We start from the raw sequence: 22,978 nt of genomic DNA on the forward strand, positions 1-22,978 counted from the left end.
TTGTTTGTGGTACTATATCTACCTTGGGGTTATTGTTTTATGTAAACTGTAAATCATTGACCACTGCATCGGCTTGATAAACACATTTTTATTCTCTGTTCTGTTTATTGTTCTCTGTGCAGTCGTTAGATTGTCTTTTACCATAACCGGAGTGTAAAAACAAATAATATTTCTCCACGGCAGCATGCACTTCGGATTTTATTCGATGGATAAAAATGTTCGGGGGATTTTTGTTGAAATATTGTTTTAATAACTTTTAGATATTTTTATAGGGCTGAAATTAAGAAGGCAGTTTCGTTGAAACTCTCCAAAAAAGATTAAAGATTGATTGCGATTGAATGGAGATTTCGAGAGATAGGTTCTGCGGAAGAATTATGGAGCGACTGGCGCATTGTTGTAGCTATAACCGCGTATGCGGTGTCTATGCCAATAAAGAAGAAGAAGAGACTTTCGACCTGGAGTTGCTTTTAACATACCGGAGCATTGAATAGGTTTAGTATGTTATTTTTAATCATGTTGTACATTTACTCATCAAGTTTTCGCTTTCTTTTTAATTGTTGTTGCCTTAAAAACATCCAATTCGACTTACCATTGTCTATCAGTTTGTTCTAAATAAATAAAAGTCGCGTCGGTCATCGTCAAACAAATATTTATTATTATAATTTATGTATATTTGACTTAATAATTCTTTTGTTTTCACACCATTTCCTGCCCATACATTGAATTACAGTAGTCATAATGACAAATATTTACAATATATCAATTACCGCACTTAACTAAATACATATAATACATTTTAAATAGTTTTTATTATTGATTTTGTTAGTTTTTGAATTCGTTATTATTACTTTATATAGTTATGGCATTTTTAATTTAATTTGTTAAATTTGCAAGTAAATACACAATATTTATTTTACAGTTACGAATGCTTAGTTAGTTAATTATATTCAAAACACATTTCATGTATATGCTTGTTGTTGTTGTTTTTTTGTTTTTAATATTTAGTTTAGCGCTTAATTGAGCTCGGACATATTAGTTAAACTTTTCAAAGATATCTGAAATTTTGATTTTTTTCCTTATTCCTCTGACATGTATTGGCTTATAAATAGAAAATTTGGACTGTACGAGTACTTAGCATTAATTTTTGGTTAGATTGGCGCACATTTGGAGTTTGATTTCATTTTGATTTTTTTTTTTTTTGTTTTCTTAATTAAAACGCCCCTGCGGAGCTGGTTACACATTTTTATATTGCCACACCTCAACTACGTACGTATTTACAACAGTCAACCTTCTACTAACTAAATGTTTATGTATGACGTAAATACATGTACGTACATATATATCATGTTTGTATGTATATTAGTCTGTATGTGATTTAAAATTTTTTAAGTATTAAATTTAAGTAAAGTTACAAAACATATATTTACAGTTGAAATGCGTTAAATGCAACATTTTATTTTTCCTTTAACCAAAAGACCACACGTTATTACTGTTACCAATAACAATAATAAATAAATGCAATAAATTTACAAAGTGAACTGTCTTAGACGCTCGCCATAATTGAGCAATACAGCTGATTTGATTGACTGCGTGAAGAAGTTGCAAATTATTACCGTTTGTTGATTTAATTTTAATATTTTCTGCCTGTTATATACTAGTATATTTCTTAAATGCTGCATTTACAAGTGTATGTATGTGGGTGTTGGCTTGTGTGTAATATTACTTATCACTGTTGATTTGGCAAATGTCCTGGAATGTTTTATTGTTATAAAGAAATCTTCCTTATTAAATTATGAAAGTAGTTTTTTACTCGACTCAAATAATTGCATAGAATACACAGCGCACCTACGAAGTTCAATCTTTAATCATAACTTCACAAATACATAAGAAAATTTGAAAAATAAACTCTTTATCCAAAAATATTTATATTATTCACTACATTGTTACGTGGCAAAAAATGTTCATTATCGTAATTATACTCACTATCAGCATATTTATATTAGTAAAAACTTTGGCAATTCATAAAATGTTCGATATGTTTGTGTTGAAGTTTAAGACTTTCTTTCATTAGTCAACAGTAATGGAGTTTGATTTTGATTTTTAACGCTAGTACTAAATTGTAATCAATTTCTTATTAGCTATGCATATATGGTACACATATACTAAGTATATGCTTTTGTATGTAAAATTACATACTGTCATATATGTATAATAATATACATATGTATAATATATACTTGTATGTAGTTAAATGTGTGTATATATTTACAAAAATGTCGTTTTTTAAATTTCAAAGAATTTGACGACGTGCAACTGAAATGTCATCGTTCTTGAGTAGTAAATTTACTGAGCGCCATACACATTTTTAGAAATTTCCGTGTTATTCTGCTAAGTTTGGTAGAATAATATACAGAATCATTCAAAGAAGGTATTGTAGATAAAATCATTTAGAATTAAGAGGAAACTAAAAGACTTTCAAGTAATTTCATATTTTCTTCTTTTATTTGCTTTTATTCGCTTCTATTTGTTTCGGAGGCAAGTGGCACAACTACACATAAGATAGTATTCTGTTGGTTCTTAACGGATAACAATCGAAATTGTTAAGCAATTACAAACAAAATTGGTCAAACATGTTTGAGTTACGTAGAGAGATTATAGGTTATAACATGGAAGAAAAATGGAGCTACTGTGTTTCTAGTATTTTTCTTCTATGTCATAGTTCACAATTGTTAGAATAGTTACAGATTCCTTTTTTACTCTATTTTATTAAACTCAAAACTCAGCGTGAATAGTTCAAGAGAGTTTATTGAAGATTTTATTAATTGCTGGAGGAGGAAATTGCATGTTACGAACTTGTGCAAATACAATACAGAGTATCTCATAAAGTATAGGAACTATTTTGTTGCCAATAAAATTTAAAGGACCTTCTCCGAGATTCTAAATAATTCACACGGTAATACCGAATTGCACGAATTTTGCTTTCAATGACTTTTTGGTGGCTTTCGGCCGAACGTTATTGGTCACTGGAAGCAAATTCAGCGACAAAAAGCAACTTCCGTGAATATTAGGCCAATTTTGAAAAATTGGAAAATCACTATAAACTTCGATAAACACTCGTCGGTTGCCACTATGGTATGTTGTGTAATAAAATCATAATCAGTTTTTGGACTGGCTGATACTAGCAAACACACAAATAAGATATGTTTTCAGAAGATTGTTGCGAATGTTAGCTGCTCGCTAATTTTTACGTTTACTCGAAATAAGTGAAGATAGGGAAATTATTAATAAACTCAGTCAAATCGAATTCAGCACTACTCTCAAGGGTCGGAGATATTTTCCTTGTGTAACTTTGTAATAAACTTTTAATTTTCGAATGAACACTTACAAATTCCCTCAATTGGCTCCGTCCACATTTCGTTGCACCTCACCGCCTCTTAACAAATATAACAATTCTATTTTTGTTTAATTTTTATTTTTTGCTAACTAATTACATTTAACAGTAATTTGTATGTTATGTATGTAAATGTTCATTGTTCATTTAGACTAGACATTGAGTCTAATTCTAGCTTTATGGTAATTGAATTACAACTAGTTTAAATGTTTTCCATTCATTTTAAATAAATTTAATAAAAATTCAGTAGTTGCTTTTCATTTATATTCACATATACATACTTATAAGCATTTGCGCTTTTTCCAACTGATTTCGAATTGATCTTACACGTTTGCAAACACACACCAACATTTAAATCACATTCACTCACACACACCGGTACACCTATACTATAAACTCACAAGCGTGCACTTTTGATTTGTATTCTCCATATTATACATAATTTTAATTTTGGTCATTTCACATTTTTCAAAAAATTTTGCTTTAAATAATTAATTTGTTGGATTTTCATTTACTGCATTTTATTTACGCAAATTGGTTTCAAAGGAAGTTTTCAATTTTTTTTTGCCGTAATTGTAATTTGAAATCCAAAGCGTCATCGGCAGCAGTTTCCATTCGACTGCTGTCCTTCGAATTTATTGAAATTAAATTTACACTTTTCATTTTTGTCCTTCTTTCGCTTGTTCTTGTATTTGGCCAATAGCTCAGTTGCATGGCTCGTTACCCTGCAGCATTGCGACGCGACAGTCCAGTTATGGTAGAGAAGCCTTTTTTTCGCTTACACTTCTTTCACCGCTGCGCAGCGCAGTTACCTCACAGCCAGCAATCGTTTAATTGGCAATGCGGCGGCGACAGCTGTGACAACATCGGCGGAATCCACTGCATCCGCGTCGCAATGAGCAGCGGCGAAAGTGGCATATGTCGCCGCGGCGGATGTTGTTGTCATCGCTGTCAATGCCGGCAGCATTTCCGCACATAAATTAACAAATTCCAATTCGTACGCGCTTTTGCATTTCCGTGCCACGCCTTCATTGTTCTCATTAACATGCCAATGCTGTCGGCACACTTGATTCTCCGCTGGTTGTTGTTGCCAGTGTTGGCTATGTTGTTGTTGCTGCTGCTGGCGCTGGCTTTGGAACAGTGGTATTATAGCTTGGTATTCTGTGCTCATCAACTGATTGATTTCGCCGGCAACAATTCGTTTTACAAGCTGTTGCTGCTGCTGCTGCCATTGCATTAATTGCTTCTCCGTCTTTCGTTGTTGTTGTTCATGTCGCTCTTGCTGCGTTGTTACTTGTTCATTTTGCTGTTCCGCGCAGTTTTCGATGTCTTTTCGTTTTTGTTGTTGTTGTTGCTGTTGCATACAATTGTCGTGCAGGCGCAGCGTTGGCTGCTTGGTGAACAACTGCTGCCACATGTGCAACTGTTCGAGGCAGCCGCTGGCAACGGCCGTCGCCACCAGCAGCAACAGCAACAAACTGGGCGCATGCGCCACTAGATGTGAGTCCGTTTTGCTGGCTGCATTTGGTTGAATGAAAAACGATAAGATTTTGGTAACAAATATTTCCCGGAGTGACATACCTTGCACTGGATCGGCGCGCGAATTGCTGGCGTAAACGGTTTCGCGCGACTCTAAGACGGGCGCTTTTTGCGGGCGATCGCCCTCGACGGACTCTTCGTTGCTGCGCCAATACAAAGTGGACAGCGATGCAACGCACTAAAATGAAAAGCGCAAAAAAAACAATGTTAAAATTTTTTCACATATACTGTTTATGGAGGTATTTATATACTTAGATGTTTTTATTGTAGGAAAATTGGGTCGTATTTATAAGATAAATTGAGGGTGGTAAAACGACTAATAAAACCTGTTTCTTTCCACGATCAATAAAGTAATATTTCTTAAAATACCAGAAAACCAAGTTAATCTTGAGTGCACCGAAGAAAGACCACCTAAAAAAGTTTCCATATAAGAACTTGATTCTGATTGTTCCTACATTTCGCGATAAGTAGAGAACGTGTGCAAAATTTCAGATCAATAGCTCAAAAACCTGAGATTATAATCTACGTATACACAACCGAGTAGACGGATATGGATAAGTCAACTCAGCCCGTGACACTGATCTTGTAAGGAGTGATCCATTTTGAGGTTCCCTACTTTTTTTGCAGAAACTCTCCACGAGTTTTGTGTACACTTTCAGCTATGGCTACTATATTTTCATCACTGCGTGCTGAGCGTGGTCTATTCGGCCGAATATTATTCAATAATGAATGCAGGGTCTCAAGATGGGGGATGGTGTTTCGAATAGTATGCTCAGTAAGCCGATTATTTTGACTGTAAACGAGAATTTTTGTAATAAAATAAAGTTGAACGATTTACAAATGTTATTGAGGCGAAAGTATTTCCATTATGAGACGGCTATTGAAAAAAATATACATCTATATTTTATAGAGTCTCAACGTTTTCTTCTGGGCGTTACAATCTTAAAAAATAAAAGACTTGATTATTTCTTTGTAACAAAATCGTTACTACTCAAAAGCAACTCTTTTATATCAGTTTATGAGGTATTAATCACGTTTGTCGAAATCGTCGATATCGAACCACTATAGAATATATCGCAGCCACACAAACTGATCGATGAAAACCAAATCAAAACTTATTCGACTATATATCTTTAAGAAGTTAACCATAGAGTACTGTTCAAAGCACAAATTTTTCAGATCTAGTAAAATATTTTCAGTTTGTAGAAAAACACTGGCCGCTAGATTTACTTCAGTTGTTAAGGGTATTTGTTATAGCTACGGTGCAGCTAGCGTTGTCAAGTTTTCCTACTTTGTTTCATTTGCCGATAATTAAATGTTACTCTGCTATACGCAGCGAAGACGAATTCAACAAATTATTGCTCATCAAGGTCGGTAGTTTCGGTCATGTACTATAACAATCTAGCCTCTAACATTTATTTAAAAAATGTACCAACCTTTAGTTTCATATCGCTGTTTCGAAAATGATGCTGTTCAACTCGAAACTGCAAGCCTAAGATGGAAGTTTCCAAGCCTTCACGTCCAGATATAACTGAGGGATATTTTCTCAAAGTACGCGGTTCAACTGGTTCACCATTAACGAACCATGACAGATCAACGGCTGGCTTTGAGCGGCCAACTGTACAGTTTACGCGCACCCAGTCGCCGACTTGGTAGCGTGGACGGCCACCAGTAATTTTCGGTGGGCCCTGATCAGGTAGAGCTTAAAATAAAATAAGTGAAATATATCATAACAATTAAAATATTAAATGTGATTTGTAAATTAAGATTTGGACTTGATTATTATCAAAGTTTTCTTGGAATAAAAATTTGGAGTTATTATTAACGGCGCTTAAATATTTTGATACCTGTTCATGAAGTTTCGAAACCTTCAAATTCCTTCAATATACTGCACTTTCCCCATGTAAATAAAAATAACAGAACTATTGTCCCTTCGTGACCATTAATTTGAGACCAATAAGGCAATTCCATAAAACATTGACAGTATTATATAGAAATATATATGTGTACATGAATGCCTTAATAATAATAACGTCTTTGAATTATCATTTTCTATTTCCACTCGATTCGACGCAATGTGAATTTGCACAAACACTTACCTCATCACCCGCTTTTGCTCCGTTTTCAACGCGTAGAAAAACTGCAGGTGGAATTGAAAAACTAAAAAATTGCACGGAAAATTGGTGAATGAGCAGAGTAAAAATAAATTGGCTCACCACCAGACGAATTGAGTTACAGCCAAGCAATTGGTAAAACCACAGACGGACAAAAACGCGCTGGCGGAATAGTGGAAGAAAAAATTAAAGCATATTTTCAAAGCTACACGAATCATTTGCGTTTTGCGCGCTAAACTATAAATTGGTGTGAAAAGCTGCACAATTTGAGCAAATAACTGTTAATTACGCTAGATTAACGAATAAATTGGCTAGTGATTTAAAAAGGTTGTGCAACTAAAATATATCAGGACAAATTGGGCCATGATAAAAACATTTTTATGAATTACGAGAAATGTGATAATATCGAATGGCTACGACGGCTTTTATACTTGATATTATTTAACAAAACAATATTCTGATTACCCGTGAAATACAAAGGTTAACCTACTTTAAATTATTGTGAATATCCTAAATCATCAGAATCTTAACCATCCCATTTGCCGTTAAATGTTTTATATAAATTATTGTAAATATTTACTTAAATATATTTTTCAAATCAATTTGTACTTACAGACCACAACCATATCGCCATGTTCAGTGACTGTCTGAAAAGAAGGCGCTTCACCGGAAACTTCACAGCGGAAGCGACCCGCCGACTGTAGGTTGACATTGTGCAGCGTAACTATGGCATCGCTGGAGTTGTGAATCTGGAAAATGCAAGTAATTTCCATTGAAAATCATATAAACATATTTAGGCAGCAAAAATAAAAAAAAGTACCGTAAATACATAAAAAGCAGTCAATATAAAGTTGCCAAAAATATATCCATATAAAAATTTCTTGTTTGCGCTACCACACGACACGGGGCGTATGAGTAACTTTTGTTGGGAAGCTAATGTAAATTTAGTTCCAAATTGCCCGCATGTAAAATTTAGCCTGCTGACTAAACTTTGCTACTAAATTGACAGTCAAAACGTGCTTTTTATATAAACATGTCAGTCTACACAGTTGTGGGCATGAAAATGTAATGATGAAATTATATGATTTCTTAAAGGTTCTTTTTCTAAAACTTTGGTTTTTTACATTGTTTTTGAGTGGTAGAAGTACATTATACTCGTATGTCCCAGAGTGAAGTTATCGCATGGAACGCTATCAATTCTGGTAAGAAATATTATTAGTTACATACAAATATATGTAGGAAGGGAACACAGGAGCGGACAGAAATACTAATAATTACATCCCAGACGTATTGACCGAACTTGACGAAACTAATGAAACGAGCCCTAACACGTACAACAACAGATGACAACGATGCAGCTGAAGTTGATCAGCGCCGCGAGCAAGTCGCAATTTTAAGAAAAATTAAATGTTAAATAAAAATCATTTAAACTAAAACTTTGTAAATGTGAATTAAAATAAAATAAAGACAAAGTGTATTGTATATAAACAAACATTGCCTGCATATATTACACATATTTGATAAATATAAAATACCAAAAAAAAACTATAGCTAACTTATTAATTGGCTTGTTTTAGCTCAGAAAGATAGAACAGGTTGCAGCCTACATTGATTACGGTGGCATTGAAAATAAAGGATGAATTGCAATCTTAGGGGAAGAAAATCGAGTTGTTGGTATTGACTGTAGACTGTAGTCTTTAGAGTTTGCAGTTAATGCGTGGAAATGAAGAGGACGTAAACATGATTTCAGTTCCTTAGGAATATACCGATGCTTCTTAAAACTCTGTTGTAGAAAGTGTAGTGGATATCAAATGAAACTTCTGGAAAAAATTAATTGCGATATTATTTGGACAAAAATGTAATTTTCTTAAGACAATAAGAGAGGAAAATATAAGCAGTTTGTTTAAAAAAAAAATAGAAATACAAATCTTTCCAGGAGTGGCTAACTTTTATCATTTAAATGTACTAAACTGCAGTCTTTTTTCTTCATAAAGTACAAAAATAAAGCAAAATCGATAGACTTTTCAATAAGATCATGCTGCCAAGTTAATTTGTAACTTTCTCTATCTCCTTTTCTTGTCTAAAGTTTATGAAATAACCAGTGACTTGCAATCTTTCATTATTGAAGAATTGAAAAGTTTAAATGCATTGCAGCTTGTATACATTATAAATGTGACACCGTATGTCTACTTCTACCTGTGACAAAGAGATTGATTTCAAGACTGAATGAAGAATAGATTAATAGGGGTTAGGGCTACTGTCTGACTTTAAGCATTTATGGACACAATTTTACAGAGGCTAAATTTTACATGCGGTCAATTTGGAACTAAATTCCCAACTAAAGTTACTCATACTCGTACACCTCGTGTCGTGTGGCTACCACAAACAAGAAATTTTTAAATGGTATTTTCAGAGTATCATATTTCGAGAAATTCTCTGCAGAGTAAAATATGTTGATACGATTTACTGGAATATGGGAAAAATACTGAAGTACGGTGATATTTTGCTAATTTTCAAACAAAGATTGGCACATGTATATACAGGTATGTACATATATGTATATTTTTTTACCAGAGGACATCTAATTTACAGAGCTATAAATGAATTGCTCATCGCAATATTTTATAAATGGCGGCAAGTGCAATATAAGTATACAATTGCAGATTATTTTACTTAAATCCAAATTGTTTTAATTTAGCAAACAAACTATTACGGCAACTTAAGGAAAAATCTTGCTGTATTTCTATTATTTCTCTGAACTTTGTATTAATTATTCAAATCAGATCTTGCTTCGTTCAATATATTGTTTGTCAAAGGTTTGGGGAGTGGAAGAAATTGACACTGCATTTACTAGAGAATCTACTACCTAGTTATGAAATAGTATTCGTACTTATTAAAAGCCTATCAGGTAATACTTTAAGGAGTGGCATTTACAAAATTCAGTTAGAAACTCTTATGGTAATATTACCGGCTTCGAAATGTTGTTTGAAGAGGGCGTGGATTTTGAAGGATGGATAGTCACTCAATGCTCCCAACTCTGCTCACTGAATTTTTGTGGAAATTAGTATATCTATAAGGAGGGTTTTGTTGATTTAAAGGGAAGCTATTGGATCGGTTTGGAAAAACTATACGCGCTCACTAGTAGCTGTGAACAGGAGTTGAATATTTAAACAAGAACTCAAAATGACACAGAATAATGTGCAAAATATGCAGAATTATACACATTTTGCCTATCAGGGTTTGCGTTGGCCTATCTTTTAATTTTTCAGCCATGAAAATGAATTGTACGGAGATAATAATGCCGGAGCCTTTGACTACACTTGGATAAGGATGAATCGTCATCGTTTGCGCAAATGATGATGCGGCCATCCCCTACTTACATAGACGGTGATGTTGAGAAATTCAAATCGATGTGTTTAACCGATATTCATATTAGTTATATATGAATTTGCTTTTATTATTTACTGAATAATGGTTATAAATTTCTGAATATTGTAAGTTTTTCAATTTTTATACACATTTTGCAGGAAGTATAGTAGTATAATTAATAATGAATGAAACATTATGGAGATATTTCTTGGAATAGTGTAGTTAGAACATTTTGAAAAAGTGTGTGCAGCCTAGACTACTAAAAAATTAAAAGTTATGTTTCCCAAAATTTTAAAGCTCTATCTTCTAAACTCAAGATCCCGCAAAGTGAATTCTTCGCAAAATAGCTTAACAAAATGTTTTATAAGATCTGTTTGCCAGACTGACGTACTTAACGATATTCCAGCCTCTATTTAATAGAGTTATCAAAATTTTTGTAAAATCTCCTGAATTTTATGTACAATTTAATATTATTGTAGTTTCTTATTTTTGTCCTGTACTCGTATATTCGAATTTTACTTTGAGTGAATAAAGTCACGACTTTAGATTATTTCCACGACTGTATGTGTATTGGGACTTATCAGGTTGTGCGTGTCTACTGAGAAAAGTTTTATTATGTTTACATAGTCTTTTGTATGCTGATCTATTAGAGCGTGATTTAGTTATTTTGTATCTACTCCTGCTACTCCGCAGCGTTTATGTATTTATATTTCCTGAAACGAACGTTGCAACAACTCGACACGTTCACTTTGAAGTCCATGCACCGCAATCAGAAAATTTATTACTAATTTACTTGAAAGTGAAGTCGGCTAAGAAACTCCGACCGAAATGCGCTGAACTTTAACCACAACAGTTGCAGCTGTGAACTACTAGCCTTACGTGTATGTATGTTGTGCATACATTGGCAGGCATGTAGCAGGTATGCAATGTACATTTTTATAACGGAGTTTGGCAAACATTTTTCTATGTCTATTTCTTGGAAGCATGTACGCAAATATTACAGAACTACTTGGAGCGCCAGTGTACTTTTTGCCAAATGTGCTGTGTATAGAAGCAGACTAACAACCGCATTTACCTTACATGCCGAGTTGTTGCAGGTTAGTTCGTGGAATTGTGTGTGCAACTTTTCATGGCAAGCGCATGTTTGCTTACCCACTCTCCTTGCTCTCTTTACAGGAGTTGTGCTGCAGTTTATCTAAAGTCACTGCCGCATGAAACAGCTTCTCGTCCATACTTTTCGTTTTAGTGCAACAAGGCTACTACTAAAAGCGACCACCAATTGGCTGCCAAATTACGCTCTTTACACTTTTTTATCTCTTTGGCACTCACGTTTGCGCTTCGCTTTTACCGAAATTTATCGCTTTCAGTTGGCTGTATACGTACACGCACAAAAAGCGCAAAGTTTCTCCTACACCCCATTGACTTGGAAGCGAGTATGGACGGCGTACGCTGTGCTGCATTATGTTCACCTCAGACGCGTTCACGGATCCTTTACCAACAAAAATGCAAAGTAATACAAGCAGAAAGCAAAACTTATTTGCGTGCACTTTCGCTTTTTCTGCTACGCACGCGCCCACAAACATACACACGGCACACTACCAAGGCAGCTGACATACTCGGCTGTCTTTAGGAATGCAGAATGCAGGTGCAATGCAAACATGACTGAAATTTATACACAAAAGTTTTGCATACAATCGATGATCGTGCAATCGCTGTTAGACATGTCGCCTGCTACAATGCCCCGCACTCTAACACACCTGCACACCCACGCAGAGCTGAAGGCTTGGTAACGCGTGAATTTATGATTTTGTGTGAGTGAGTTTAAATTTCGGCGAAAAGTTGTGTGCTGCTTTTGTGCTGCACTTAACTCTCCACACATACAATAAATGCATATGGGTGCACGCACGTACGCGCCTGTAAGTGCCGTTACGACTGCAGCTATTTTTCACTCACCTCAACTGCTACACCCGGCAGCAGAAACGTTTGTGCTGGTGGCATGTCTCGTGGCACGTATCGATAGAATTCGTTGCCGTCCTTGTACCACTTCACCGAGTACAGCGACTCACCGTCCAAATCATAGAGGCATTCCAGTTGTGCTGATGAACCCTTAACCACGTAATTTGGTATTCGCACTTCGACCAGCCGCAAACTTTGTGTGTAATCTGCAAATGAAACGAGCGCCGAGAAGATGGCAGCAAAGAGAAGAAAAGATGGAAAAGTGTGAGTAAAGTGAGTATGCAGAAATTGGTGAGATAATTTCAGACAGAATTTCGTAATAATAAGTAAAGTAAAGATTTAATTATCACGTAGTCGCAGTCATTTGTGGATTCAGTATAAAACAATAAGTGTATAATTAATGGAATTAAAATTTTTGGTTGACAAAAAGGTCTTTAATTAAACTTAAAAAATTAACTCAAAGTGATCAGTAAAATTTTACCTTCCAAAATATTTGGCAGAATTGTAATTAAAAATTGCAATATTCTCAGACTATAGGATTAAGCTATGTATTTGTACCCAAGTGTTCGATAAAGTTTATAAGAATAACAAAATGAAACAGAATATATTAAGGCAATACGATATCAGATGTTCTGAGAATTTAAGCCACTAAAGTAAACTATATGGACAAAAGATTTCGAAACCAGCTTAAAAATCAGACAATACTCATGCTTCCAAAATTGCTTTAATCAGAACCGTAACGAACTTAAAAACTTATTATTCAACATTTCTTCGATTTAAAGCGTTCAAATTTTAAGCAGCTATTCTAGCCTATAACTTTCTACCGTTGCTTTAATAGTTCTCTAATTACCTACCTTTTTTAATGAATTCATGTTTTTCGATCGCGACGTTCTATCGACCTTTTCGTTTATCCCTAGCTTTTAAGGAGATTTAAGGGGTCATCTGTTGGCATTATTCAGCATCTACTTTTTTAATTCTCTAAAACTATTTTCGAATACAGAGTTTGGATTTACTGGTTGGCATATTTATATTTGATTTTGGTCAGATGGTTGCTGTGTAGCAACAACGTTTTATAAAAACCGTATTACAAGTCAAATTTCGCTCCTATTTTACTGTTATAATCTGTTGCTACATATTATTATACTAGCAGTTTTTTTCATTTAACGGTTGTTGTACCACCTAAAACTATTCGAGATAGATATAGAGTTATATATATATGATCAAGATAACGAGAGAAGTTTAAGTCCGGGTGACTGTCTGTCTGTCCGTCCGTCTTTGCAAGCTGTAACTTGAGTAAAAATTGAGATATCTTGATGAAAAAAATTAAGAGTTCGTAAATGGGCGCAATCAAATAAATTTTACCTTCGAGATTTTATAAAAGGGCTTTATTGGAGTCGGTGTGAAAGTTGGACGTTGGGTGGGTACCGCTCATTTTTTGGTGAAACCCCATATCTCAAGATCCGACTGACCGATTTCGACAAAATTTTGTACGTTGCATCACTTTTATATTATTATGTCACAGCATGAAAATGGGTAAAATCGGACGACAACCATGCCTACGTCCCACATAGCACAATTTTAAATCCCACTTGATTCTTTAGCTTTCCAGTACACAAATATTTTAGTGTATGCCAACTTATGACCTAAAATTTTTCAAATCCAAGAAAAACTGTTCAAGCCGCTAGGTACCCAATATTTGAACCCTAGTACCTAAATTTGACTTTTGATTGAAAATATCGGTCAATGTGTGAGATATATAATTTATATTTAGGGATAATCCTTCACTATCATTAGTTTGTCTGTGTGTCAAACATGGGTGGAATCGGTCTAATACTTCTCTTAGCCCTCATATAAGTACCAAATATAAAGATTTTCGAACTTCATGGATTTTAGTTTTTCTAACAAACCGTATGTGTCTGGCAGTGTATGTTGACGTTTTTCACCTTACAGTTTTTCCCTGACTCTGATTCTTGGATGTTGCAAAAGTATAAAATATTCCGAACTTAGCCCTGCCTTAATTGTTTTTCATTACGTGTTTCGTTAATATAAATGAATGTTGGCTTTAGACGGACACAGACTAAACGAACCAAAAGTCGACAATTTTTTTCAAATTAATTCACCTTAGTGCCCAATGGACAGGTCCATCTATTGATGGTTTCAAGTACTCTGTGTTGTACCGTATTACTTAACACTTGGAAGAATCGAATTGGAGTATGGAACAAAAAAGTGGGAAAGTAAACAAAGCATGCTTCTAGTAGTCACCATTGGCGTTTGCGGTAAAATTGGCTACTTATTCACATTTAAGAATGTATGGAACAATTATATCTTCAGCATACAAACCTTAACAGGCTTTGATTTTTTCTAGGTGCAAGAGAACCTGTATTGTTCTCAGTGAACAGTTTAAATACGGCGTATTATTTATGTATACGATTAGTCAGAAATATGCCTATTCGCTTGAAATGATAAGATGGCAAAAATAAAAAAAAAATGTGCTAGTTTTTTTCACAATGTTCAGTTTTGCAAGGTAATTTCCCATGCTATACTAACATAAATATCAAACATATGACTTTGACAGCTGGTTTGCATGCTAATCCACTAAGAATGTCTGTACCTTTAACTGCATTAAATAAAATCATGAGTTTACCTGCAATTATATTACAAACCTGCACACCATACTTATTGCTTATGCACATGAACTATCTTTTTTGGTAATAAACCAAATAAAATAAATTATATTTTCCCTGTGCATTACAGCAAATTAGTACAACTGCATCTAAAGTAAATAAGCAATTGCAACTGATACAGATCAAAATGCTATTACTTGCACACACATGTGGGAAATATGTAAATGTTGCACGCATCATTTAATAAATAAACACTAAATTTGTCGGGCATTGATTTAAGGTAAACGCGTAATTGCGACAATATATTTTACCTCCTATCTGCCATATTTATTGAATATAACTGTACATCATCGATGGGTAAACAACAATATGCAAATAAATGCTGGATATTTACATAACTTCGCTGCAAATGTAAAAACCGATTGAATTGGAGATAAAACAATTTTGTAATCAATATACAAGTTTATAGTTGATTTTAAATAAAGCAAATCAAAAAAGTTTATTTCAATTTTATGTTTTTATTATAACAACGGCAATTAGGAAACAGTTTTTAAGCTATTATTAAGTGAACAATTTGATTTTGGATTACCAAATTTTCGTGAGGTACAATGTAGCAAAATAGATGAAAAGTACACTTTAATATCTGAGAACATACATGTCCATATTGGACTAACTAATAAAACTTGGGCAATTTGAAGAAAAAGCTTATACCATAGATTTACTAGAGGAAGCTAGAAAACCAAAATTTTCTATCCACATTGGTATATTCCATTTTCCTAATCGAATCGTTTCCTTTTTGCATATTTTGTAATATTTATTGACGCAAGTTTATTTTATTATAACAGTACTAACTAAAAACAATTATAACGTTATTAATTTAAGAAAAGTAAAAGTTGTCTACTGTGTATACGAATATTAAATAAATTTATTGCATTGGTTAGTAGTTCAATTAGCAGTTATGCTAAAGTAAATGTTGAACTTTTTGACTTATGTTAACGAACTTATATCATAAATTAGGTGACTTTTATTTACCAATCCAGTGATCGAATACGAGAGATGAGCTCCAATTCAAATTGGAAAATGTTCATAGAACAGATAAAAGAATGTCAAGTGACATTGATGAAGTCCATCTTTGATGCAAGGAAAAGATATTTGCAATATAATAAAAAATAAAAATAATTTAAGCATATGGCAACTATATAATTTCATTAACCAATATCAATTGTGAGGTATCTGTATATCTAAAATTCAAAATTTTAATTGACACTTGCTTTAAATGTGTATTTATAATGACTAAAAATATTTTATAGGTATATTGCATTTGTACATATTGAGAACTCTCACTTACATATATGTGAGAGGATTATAACACCTACTAAATATTTCTTCTATATTAGGAGAGTGTGGACGAGTTTTGCTTGCAACCATTGAATGATTTGGATATTATTAGTTTTCAAACCATTTTTGTACTCTGAGAAATAATTTATAATGTTTTATTAACTGATATTTCCATAAAATAACCTACTATTAAAATCATTTAGAGTTACTTTGAGGAAAAACATAATAGAGTTTATCCGGAAAAAACAAGATATTAGTATTATATACGTGGCAGTATTACTCCGAGTAAAGAAAAGTTGTATAAATATAGTACATGTATATATAATACACCTTGGTTTGCTGAAAGAGGTGATCGAAACTCGAGTAACACCTAATCACAAGCAACCGAAATTAAGTCATTATTTGCCTCATTGTACTCAGAAGCATGGCATAAGTTCATGACAGTAGTAAATCGGATTGAATAACTTTTTAGGAAAGAAGTATAATATTTTTTAGGTTAAAAATCTAAGCTAAAGCAATTAATTATTACAAAAATTAAATAAAATTGCAAATGTAAGCACTGTAACTATATTCTTAAGTGTTCACTCTTTTAATTCAATTAGTATTGTATTATATCTGATTTTAATTTCATTCAATGGTAAAATTAGAAATAATTCTACGTTCAATTAATGGTTTAAGTATGCTTTCATAAAGAGTAAATATTTATTTTGCATTTCAAATATTTTCTGTAATCATCCTTTATTTTCATAATTTACACAATACACATGCAAATGCACATATCGACATCTAACCAGTATTAGTGCTTATTGAGAAATTCGATCGAATTCCGTTTTATACTGTTATCAATTGTACGGATATAATGCTTTCAAGTAATGAAAGATAAGAAGAGATAATTGCTTTCATTTGCTACAAGAAACTAGTTATTCATAATTTGACGCTAATCAAGAATATATTAATTTAGAGCTAATTCAATTGAATTCACTCAAAGACTAATTGACATTCATAGAATTAGCTTTGAATAGATTTGCGGTATGTATGTATATACTTTTTGATATTCCATTTATAGATGTAACGATAAAATAAAGGTACATTTTATATAATAACCACATCAATACATTCATTCAATTATTGTGATGAAAAAAGAGTTGATACCTTTACTTTAGGGAAAATTTCCCAACTATTACCTATAGAAATTAAATAAAAGTACATTAAAGGTCACAGGAGTGATTCATTATGAATTTGGACAGAGATAAATATTTTTCGTTTTCTCACTACCAGCATCCTCCATGGATATTAGAAATTTTTTGTGAGATTTGAAGAATTGTTTTCCCGCTAAGGCAAGTAACTAGTGATTATGTACATATGTATATGTATATAACTATTTTTTTGACATTCAGAATATCATACTGACTTTTAACTTTTTCAAAGCCTACGTCAAAATTAATATAATACAACGATTTACAATTAGGTACTCACTAGAGCTCATTTTTTCAATTCTAAACTTTTAGTTATCGCCAGCGTTTTTTGCCCAAAGGTAGTTAGTTATTATATAAATATGTCTCCATTTCTCGCTTACGTCACTTTTTTATATGGAGACCTAACGGCTATCAAAATATTCAACTATTATTTGAATTGTGAAGTTTGAAAATGGCAACGAGTTGGAGTTGTGATATCTTTCTCATCGGTTCCTTCCAACAGATTACATACTCTCTATGTCGAAAATATTTTTTTTTCATATGAATTGAAAGCAGATTTGTCCGTAGTCTATGAATGCCAGTACGTGCTATTGGAATTACCTTGACATTAACAAAAACGTCACAATTCTTATGGAAAAACCAAGGCCAATGAACTAACAACGATATAAAATTAGCTCTCATTTTTTCTGTATAGAATTACTCAATTTTTCTCACAAACAATAAAAGTAGCTCTTAAACAGCACCAAAGTTTCTTACACTTTTGCACTTCTATTCTCAATCTCCTTGATTAAGTAGGAAAGAATTCGCTAACACCTACAAATCAATATGACACGTGGCAAACAAAAGCGACAAAACAAACGACAAGAAAAATGTGTGTAAGCCTAATATTATTCGTGAGATCTTAACTGACATCCGTAGCACAGAACTGACTATATTTAGTAACTGCCTACGAGTTCTTTATTCTTTTTGTTCTTCCATTAAATACATTTGTAGGCTAACTTTAACGTAACGTCATCGTTAGGAGGCGGACAATCATTATGCTGTTGCAGTTGTAATGAATATTAAAGAAAACCCATCAACGTTTTGCCGGAAATTTCCAGAAAAGGCGGAAGTGAAAGCGCCAGCGCAATATGCGTAAGAAATTTTATAGGTTATGTCAGTACTCTATAAGTACTTTACGAGTCGAATAAATCAAAGAAGAAATCAATAGTGTGGGTAATATCTAGGTGTTAAGAGGCGGCTGAAAATAATACGATCATGTAGGATCAATCAGCAATTATTATAAAGAAAGGACCTAGTAATTGAACTACATCTGGTATTGCAAAGAACCAAAACTGGTGTATGCGTGGCTTATTGGTAGATTAATCTAACCTAATCTATTATATAAAAAGATATGATTTGTTATTTGTACCATAGCATCTCAATTTGAGAATAAATATGAATATTAAGTCTGTAACTTAAACTATGTGACTCTCGATGCCCTAACCTTATACACTTATAACTAATGTATGTATTTTGATGATATCACGTTTAACTATGTTTTTTAGCAAATTTGATAAATAGGCAAGAGTGCCCAGATCATAAATATTTCCCAGGTGGGAATCAGCTTTAAATTTAACCCCCCAATGGTTACAGCTTCTATTACTTACATTATTTATAAGCTGTAATATCTGATAAATAATTTTTGATTAGCAGTTGAAATACTTGTTGCTAAGTTAAAAATGTATCAAAAATTGTTTCTCGTATTCCAGGGCTTGTTTCAATTCGTGTCACATACGCTGTTCCCAGCTGCAGAGAGACAAAGCTAATAGTTGCGATTATTCACATGACAAACATTTTTAACACACTTTTCTGTTTACTAGAATAGACAAAACTTTCTTTTCGAAATAAAACCCTGCAAATGGAAAATAAAAGCTTAAAGCTGGATACACTCGTATATCGTGATGGACATGTGAAATAGAACAAGCCGTTGAAATATGCACGAACACCCACTAAATCTACGTTTTCCAGCCAAGCACGAATAAATATAAATACGAGTATAATATACACTCTGAGCGGTGAGTGGTAAGTGTCGCCAGTGAGTCAAAGGGGTTATGTACTCACTTATTCCACGATAATAGAAAACCAATATATTAGTGTGCAATGGATATTAGTGTACCATATATTAGAGTTCTCGTTCGTTGTGGGGATAAATGTTGATGTGCTTACCGTGAAAGCTACACATTTTCTATCATTATAGAATAAAGCTCTTACTGAAAGCATAAATAACCCAGTACAGTATGTATGCAGTAAGTTTGTATGTTTAGCTCACTCGGATATAATAAACTATCTGACCAGTTGTGAGATCATTAGTTTACATAGTTCGGGACATGTGAAAAAATAATTTAAATTGTATATGAGTATATATCTGATTATATATCGAAATCCCGTATCATATAGATCGGAACAAGTGATGAATCTCTGAATAAATATTACATAGGCACATATAGAGTTCCTAATAAGAATTTATATAGACTCTACACACATATGCAAATGAAATTGAAATTGTTACTGTCGAGATATTTGTTTGAAGTCCTATGAACATGTGAATATCTTCAATTGCGCTTCACTTCTCGAAACGTTTCTAACCTTTGTAACTTTTTGTATACGAGTAATGAGAATTGCAATTTCCTCACAGAGCTGTGGCCACTACTGTCTTCATTCTCTCTATAGCAATTCTTGAGTCTTCACGTATGGTTTATCGCTGATTTTACTGCTTGGTTAAGTAACAAAGTAATACATTTATATGCTTGTGTTGATGTTGCTCCATGTGGTTGCATTATCAGTGAGAACGTATTACGTAAAGAGTTCACGCTTAGTGTAAATGTAACATATTTCTGCCTCAAGCGCAGCATTTGGGGAATAGAGCGAGCACACACGTACACAAACGCGCATACATACACACTAATACAAATGTGCATCCATTATTATGCTTGCCGGCGCTCCATTTGTATTTATATTTACATATGTACATACATATATACATAAATGTACATATATACATGTGTGTGTGTACCGACGGCGGATGACCTGTGGCAATTTGCTCTGAGATAACAATAAAATGCAAAAGATATTAGCAATGGCAGTGGCAATGCCACCAATGGCCATGCAGCGTACACAAGGCGCTACAATAAACACACGTCCGCACATATTTATACAAATATATATTCTCAACTCTGCTCCTGCTTGTTAGTCTGTGCGTTAAGCATACATATAGGCGAATATGCAAGTAACTAAGTGTTTTTGCGGCCTTGCGGTCCTGTGGCCACTGAGTAACAACATGTGGGAAAAATAAAAATTAATTTATTATCAGTGGGACGCATAAAGTTGAAAGATTTGTGGTTCAATTATATGATATTGCAAGTAAAGCGCAGGATACGAAAAGCGCTCAAAGTGTGCTCCCTTCGCATAACGGCATTAGTAGTCGCGCTATGTCGGTTGAATGTGTTAAATATATGTGCGCATAAACACACTTATGGGTACTAATCTGCCCTCATTTGTTGTTACTATACTATGCTACTCTGTGCAAAGATGTATGGCAAAGTGTGTGCACGAAGAGAAGCTTTAGAAGTGACGCTTTGTTTTATTAAAGATGAAACTCTTTTGTACATAGTTAATATTTATATGAGAATAAGTGGTACAAGATATTCATAAACACTTTGTGAAAGCTTACATGTAACCAATCTCTTATAACGAAATACCGTACAAAATAATGACATCGTTCATGTACCTTTATACGGATCGGTTCAGATCTTCTTCTATTATTTTTTTATATCAATCTCAAGGCGTAATTCAAACAGATTTCGGAATGTAAAAAAATTATAGCCAAAATTATTCAATTCGTACTGCATTATTGCTATTGTTATCTCTTTTTTGCTTGGATGAATCTGCTCCATTTCTCGTATCCATAGCTAATTTTCGGGTATGCTATGATATATTTGGGTAGTGATTTTTGTTCTTCCAATGTTTAATAATACTATAGTGCTTCAAAGAAATGTCTTTCACTCTAAGTAGCAATATATTTCCGGCATTTTTTGCTTGCACTGATTACAATTATATTTCGTACATCACTTCTTTATTTTTTAAAAATAAATTCCACTAACTAATAATTTTTATTAGATTAACATTCAGTCTATACATATATGTACATATTTTTTTACTTCATTTAGCTTGATTAATTAACGTTACTTTAAGGTAGATCTACCGATTACAGCGATGTTAAAACTCAAAATCCCAAGATCAAGGACTTGCGTTGCATCCGAAAGCAGTTCGAAACTCAAATTAATCAATTTCGCTCTTGCTTCCATAAAACATAAGCATTCTTCTTTAAATGGTGTTGGCTTTGAACGATTTCGCCCTTTAAGTGTTCCATTAACTGCATACTACATAAACATATATGTATAACAATCACTGTGGAAGGGTAGTAATTATACATAGTTGTAAATTAAGACATTATAATCTTGAATTTTTCCATACTTTGGGATCCATTTCTCATGGATTACCGAAGAGTGGATCCGTAACGAAATGATGGCGATATGTTTCATCCACTTTTGCATATTAATACGAATATACATATTGGTTCTATTATTATTAAAAATCTGAAAAAGCTATTCGGGATCATCAATTCTATGTAGTAGCTGGTCTTTGTAGATCCCCCGAGCAATATGTACAATAATTTTTTGATATCTGTATAGTTTCAGCTCTGGAACAACCAATTTTTATGGCCCTAAAAATTAATTTTTTGCATATTTTGTTTATACTTTTGATTATATTCGTTTGCAGCATGTGATTGTAGGCGTTTACTGTGTTCAAAAGGCATGTTCGAAGTTGTCACACTGAGTCCGAACCACATCCATGAAGCTATTTTGGTTACAAGGATCATGTTTTTCACATAATAATCGACATATTTTTCCATCAAAATTCAAAATATTGCGACTTGACTGAATCAAAAAGCGATATTTAATTATCGTCTATCTATTTCGAAATACATACGTGCTTTCGGTATATGTTTGAACGTCCAAGTATTTAGAATAATATTTACATTAAATACTTTTGGTGATGTAAAGTAAAAAACTTACACTTCCTTCGTAATGTAAAAACGGAAAATAATTTATCAATTGTCATGAGGTAGACGGCATTTATAATCGTTGAAAAGTATCTAAAAAAAGTATCATAAAAATGAACATTTATACGTAGCACGTGATAACTTTGTGTTGACAAACAGTACGACAAGCCATTCGACAAACATAATTAAGTGACCTACGCTGCAAGAAAAAAAGGAATGGAGACAATTGAAAACGGAAGAAGTGAAAGACACTCGATAATCATTCAACGGAAGGTCGTACAAATACACATACATACATATATCAGCACACAAACTACACATAATTTCTGTTTGGCAATGAATTGAAA

The 22,978-nt window shown here is 33.3% G+C and overlaps 1 protein-coding gene across 6 annotated transcripts in view; it reads right to left on the bottom strand.

Moving 5' to 3' along the window:
• Nucleotides 1-632: 632 nt before the first annotated feature.
• LOC126753249 (transcriptional regulator ovo) overlaps nucleotides 633-22,978 on the bottom strand; it is a 129,585-nt gene continuing 107,239 nt past the window's right edge. For 5 of the 6 annotated variants that reach the window (XM_050464514.1, XM_050464513.1, XM_050464515.1 and 2 more), the window contains 4 exons: nucleotides 12,367-12,575; nucleotides 7,658-7,793; nucleotides 6,367-6,632; nucleotides 633-5,108 (listed from right to left, as the gene is read on the bottom strand). In XM_050464514.1, coding sequence (XP_050320471.1) covers nucleotides 4,200-5,108; nucleotides 6,367-6,632; nucleotides 7,658-7,793; nucleotides 12,367-12,575 — 1,520 coding nt within the window. In that variant the 3' untranslated portion in view covers nucleotides 633-4,199. The remainder of the gene's footprint in view (nucleotides 5,109-6,366; nucleotides 6,633-7,657; nucleotides 7,794-12,366; nucleotides 12,576-22,978) is intronic. The other variant, XM_050464518.1, reaches the window with a different exon arrangement.

The sequence above is a fragment of the Bactrocera neohumeralis genome, chromosome 3, assembly GCF_024586455.1.
Source record: "Bactrocera neohumeralis isolate Rockhampton chromosome 3, APGP_CSIRO_Bneo_wtdbg2-racon-allhic-juicebox.fasta_v2, whole genome shotgun sequence".
Classification (NCBI taxonomy): Eukaryota; Metazoa; Arthropoda; class Insecta; order Diptera; family Tephritidae; genus Bactrocera; species Bactrocera neohumeralis.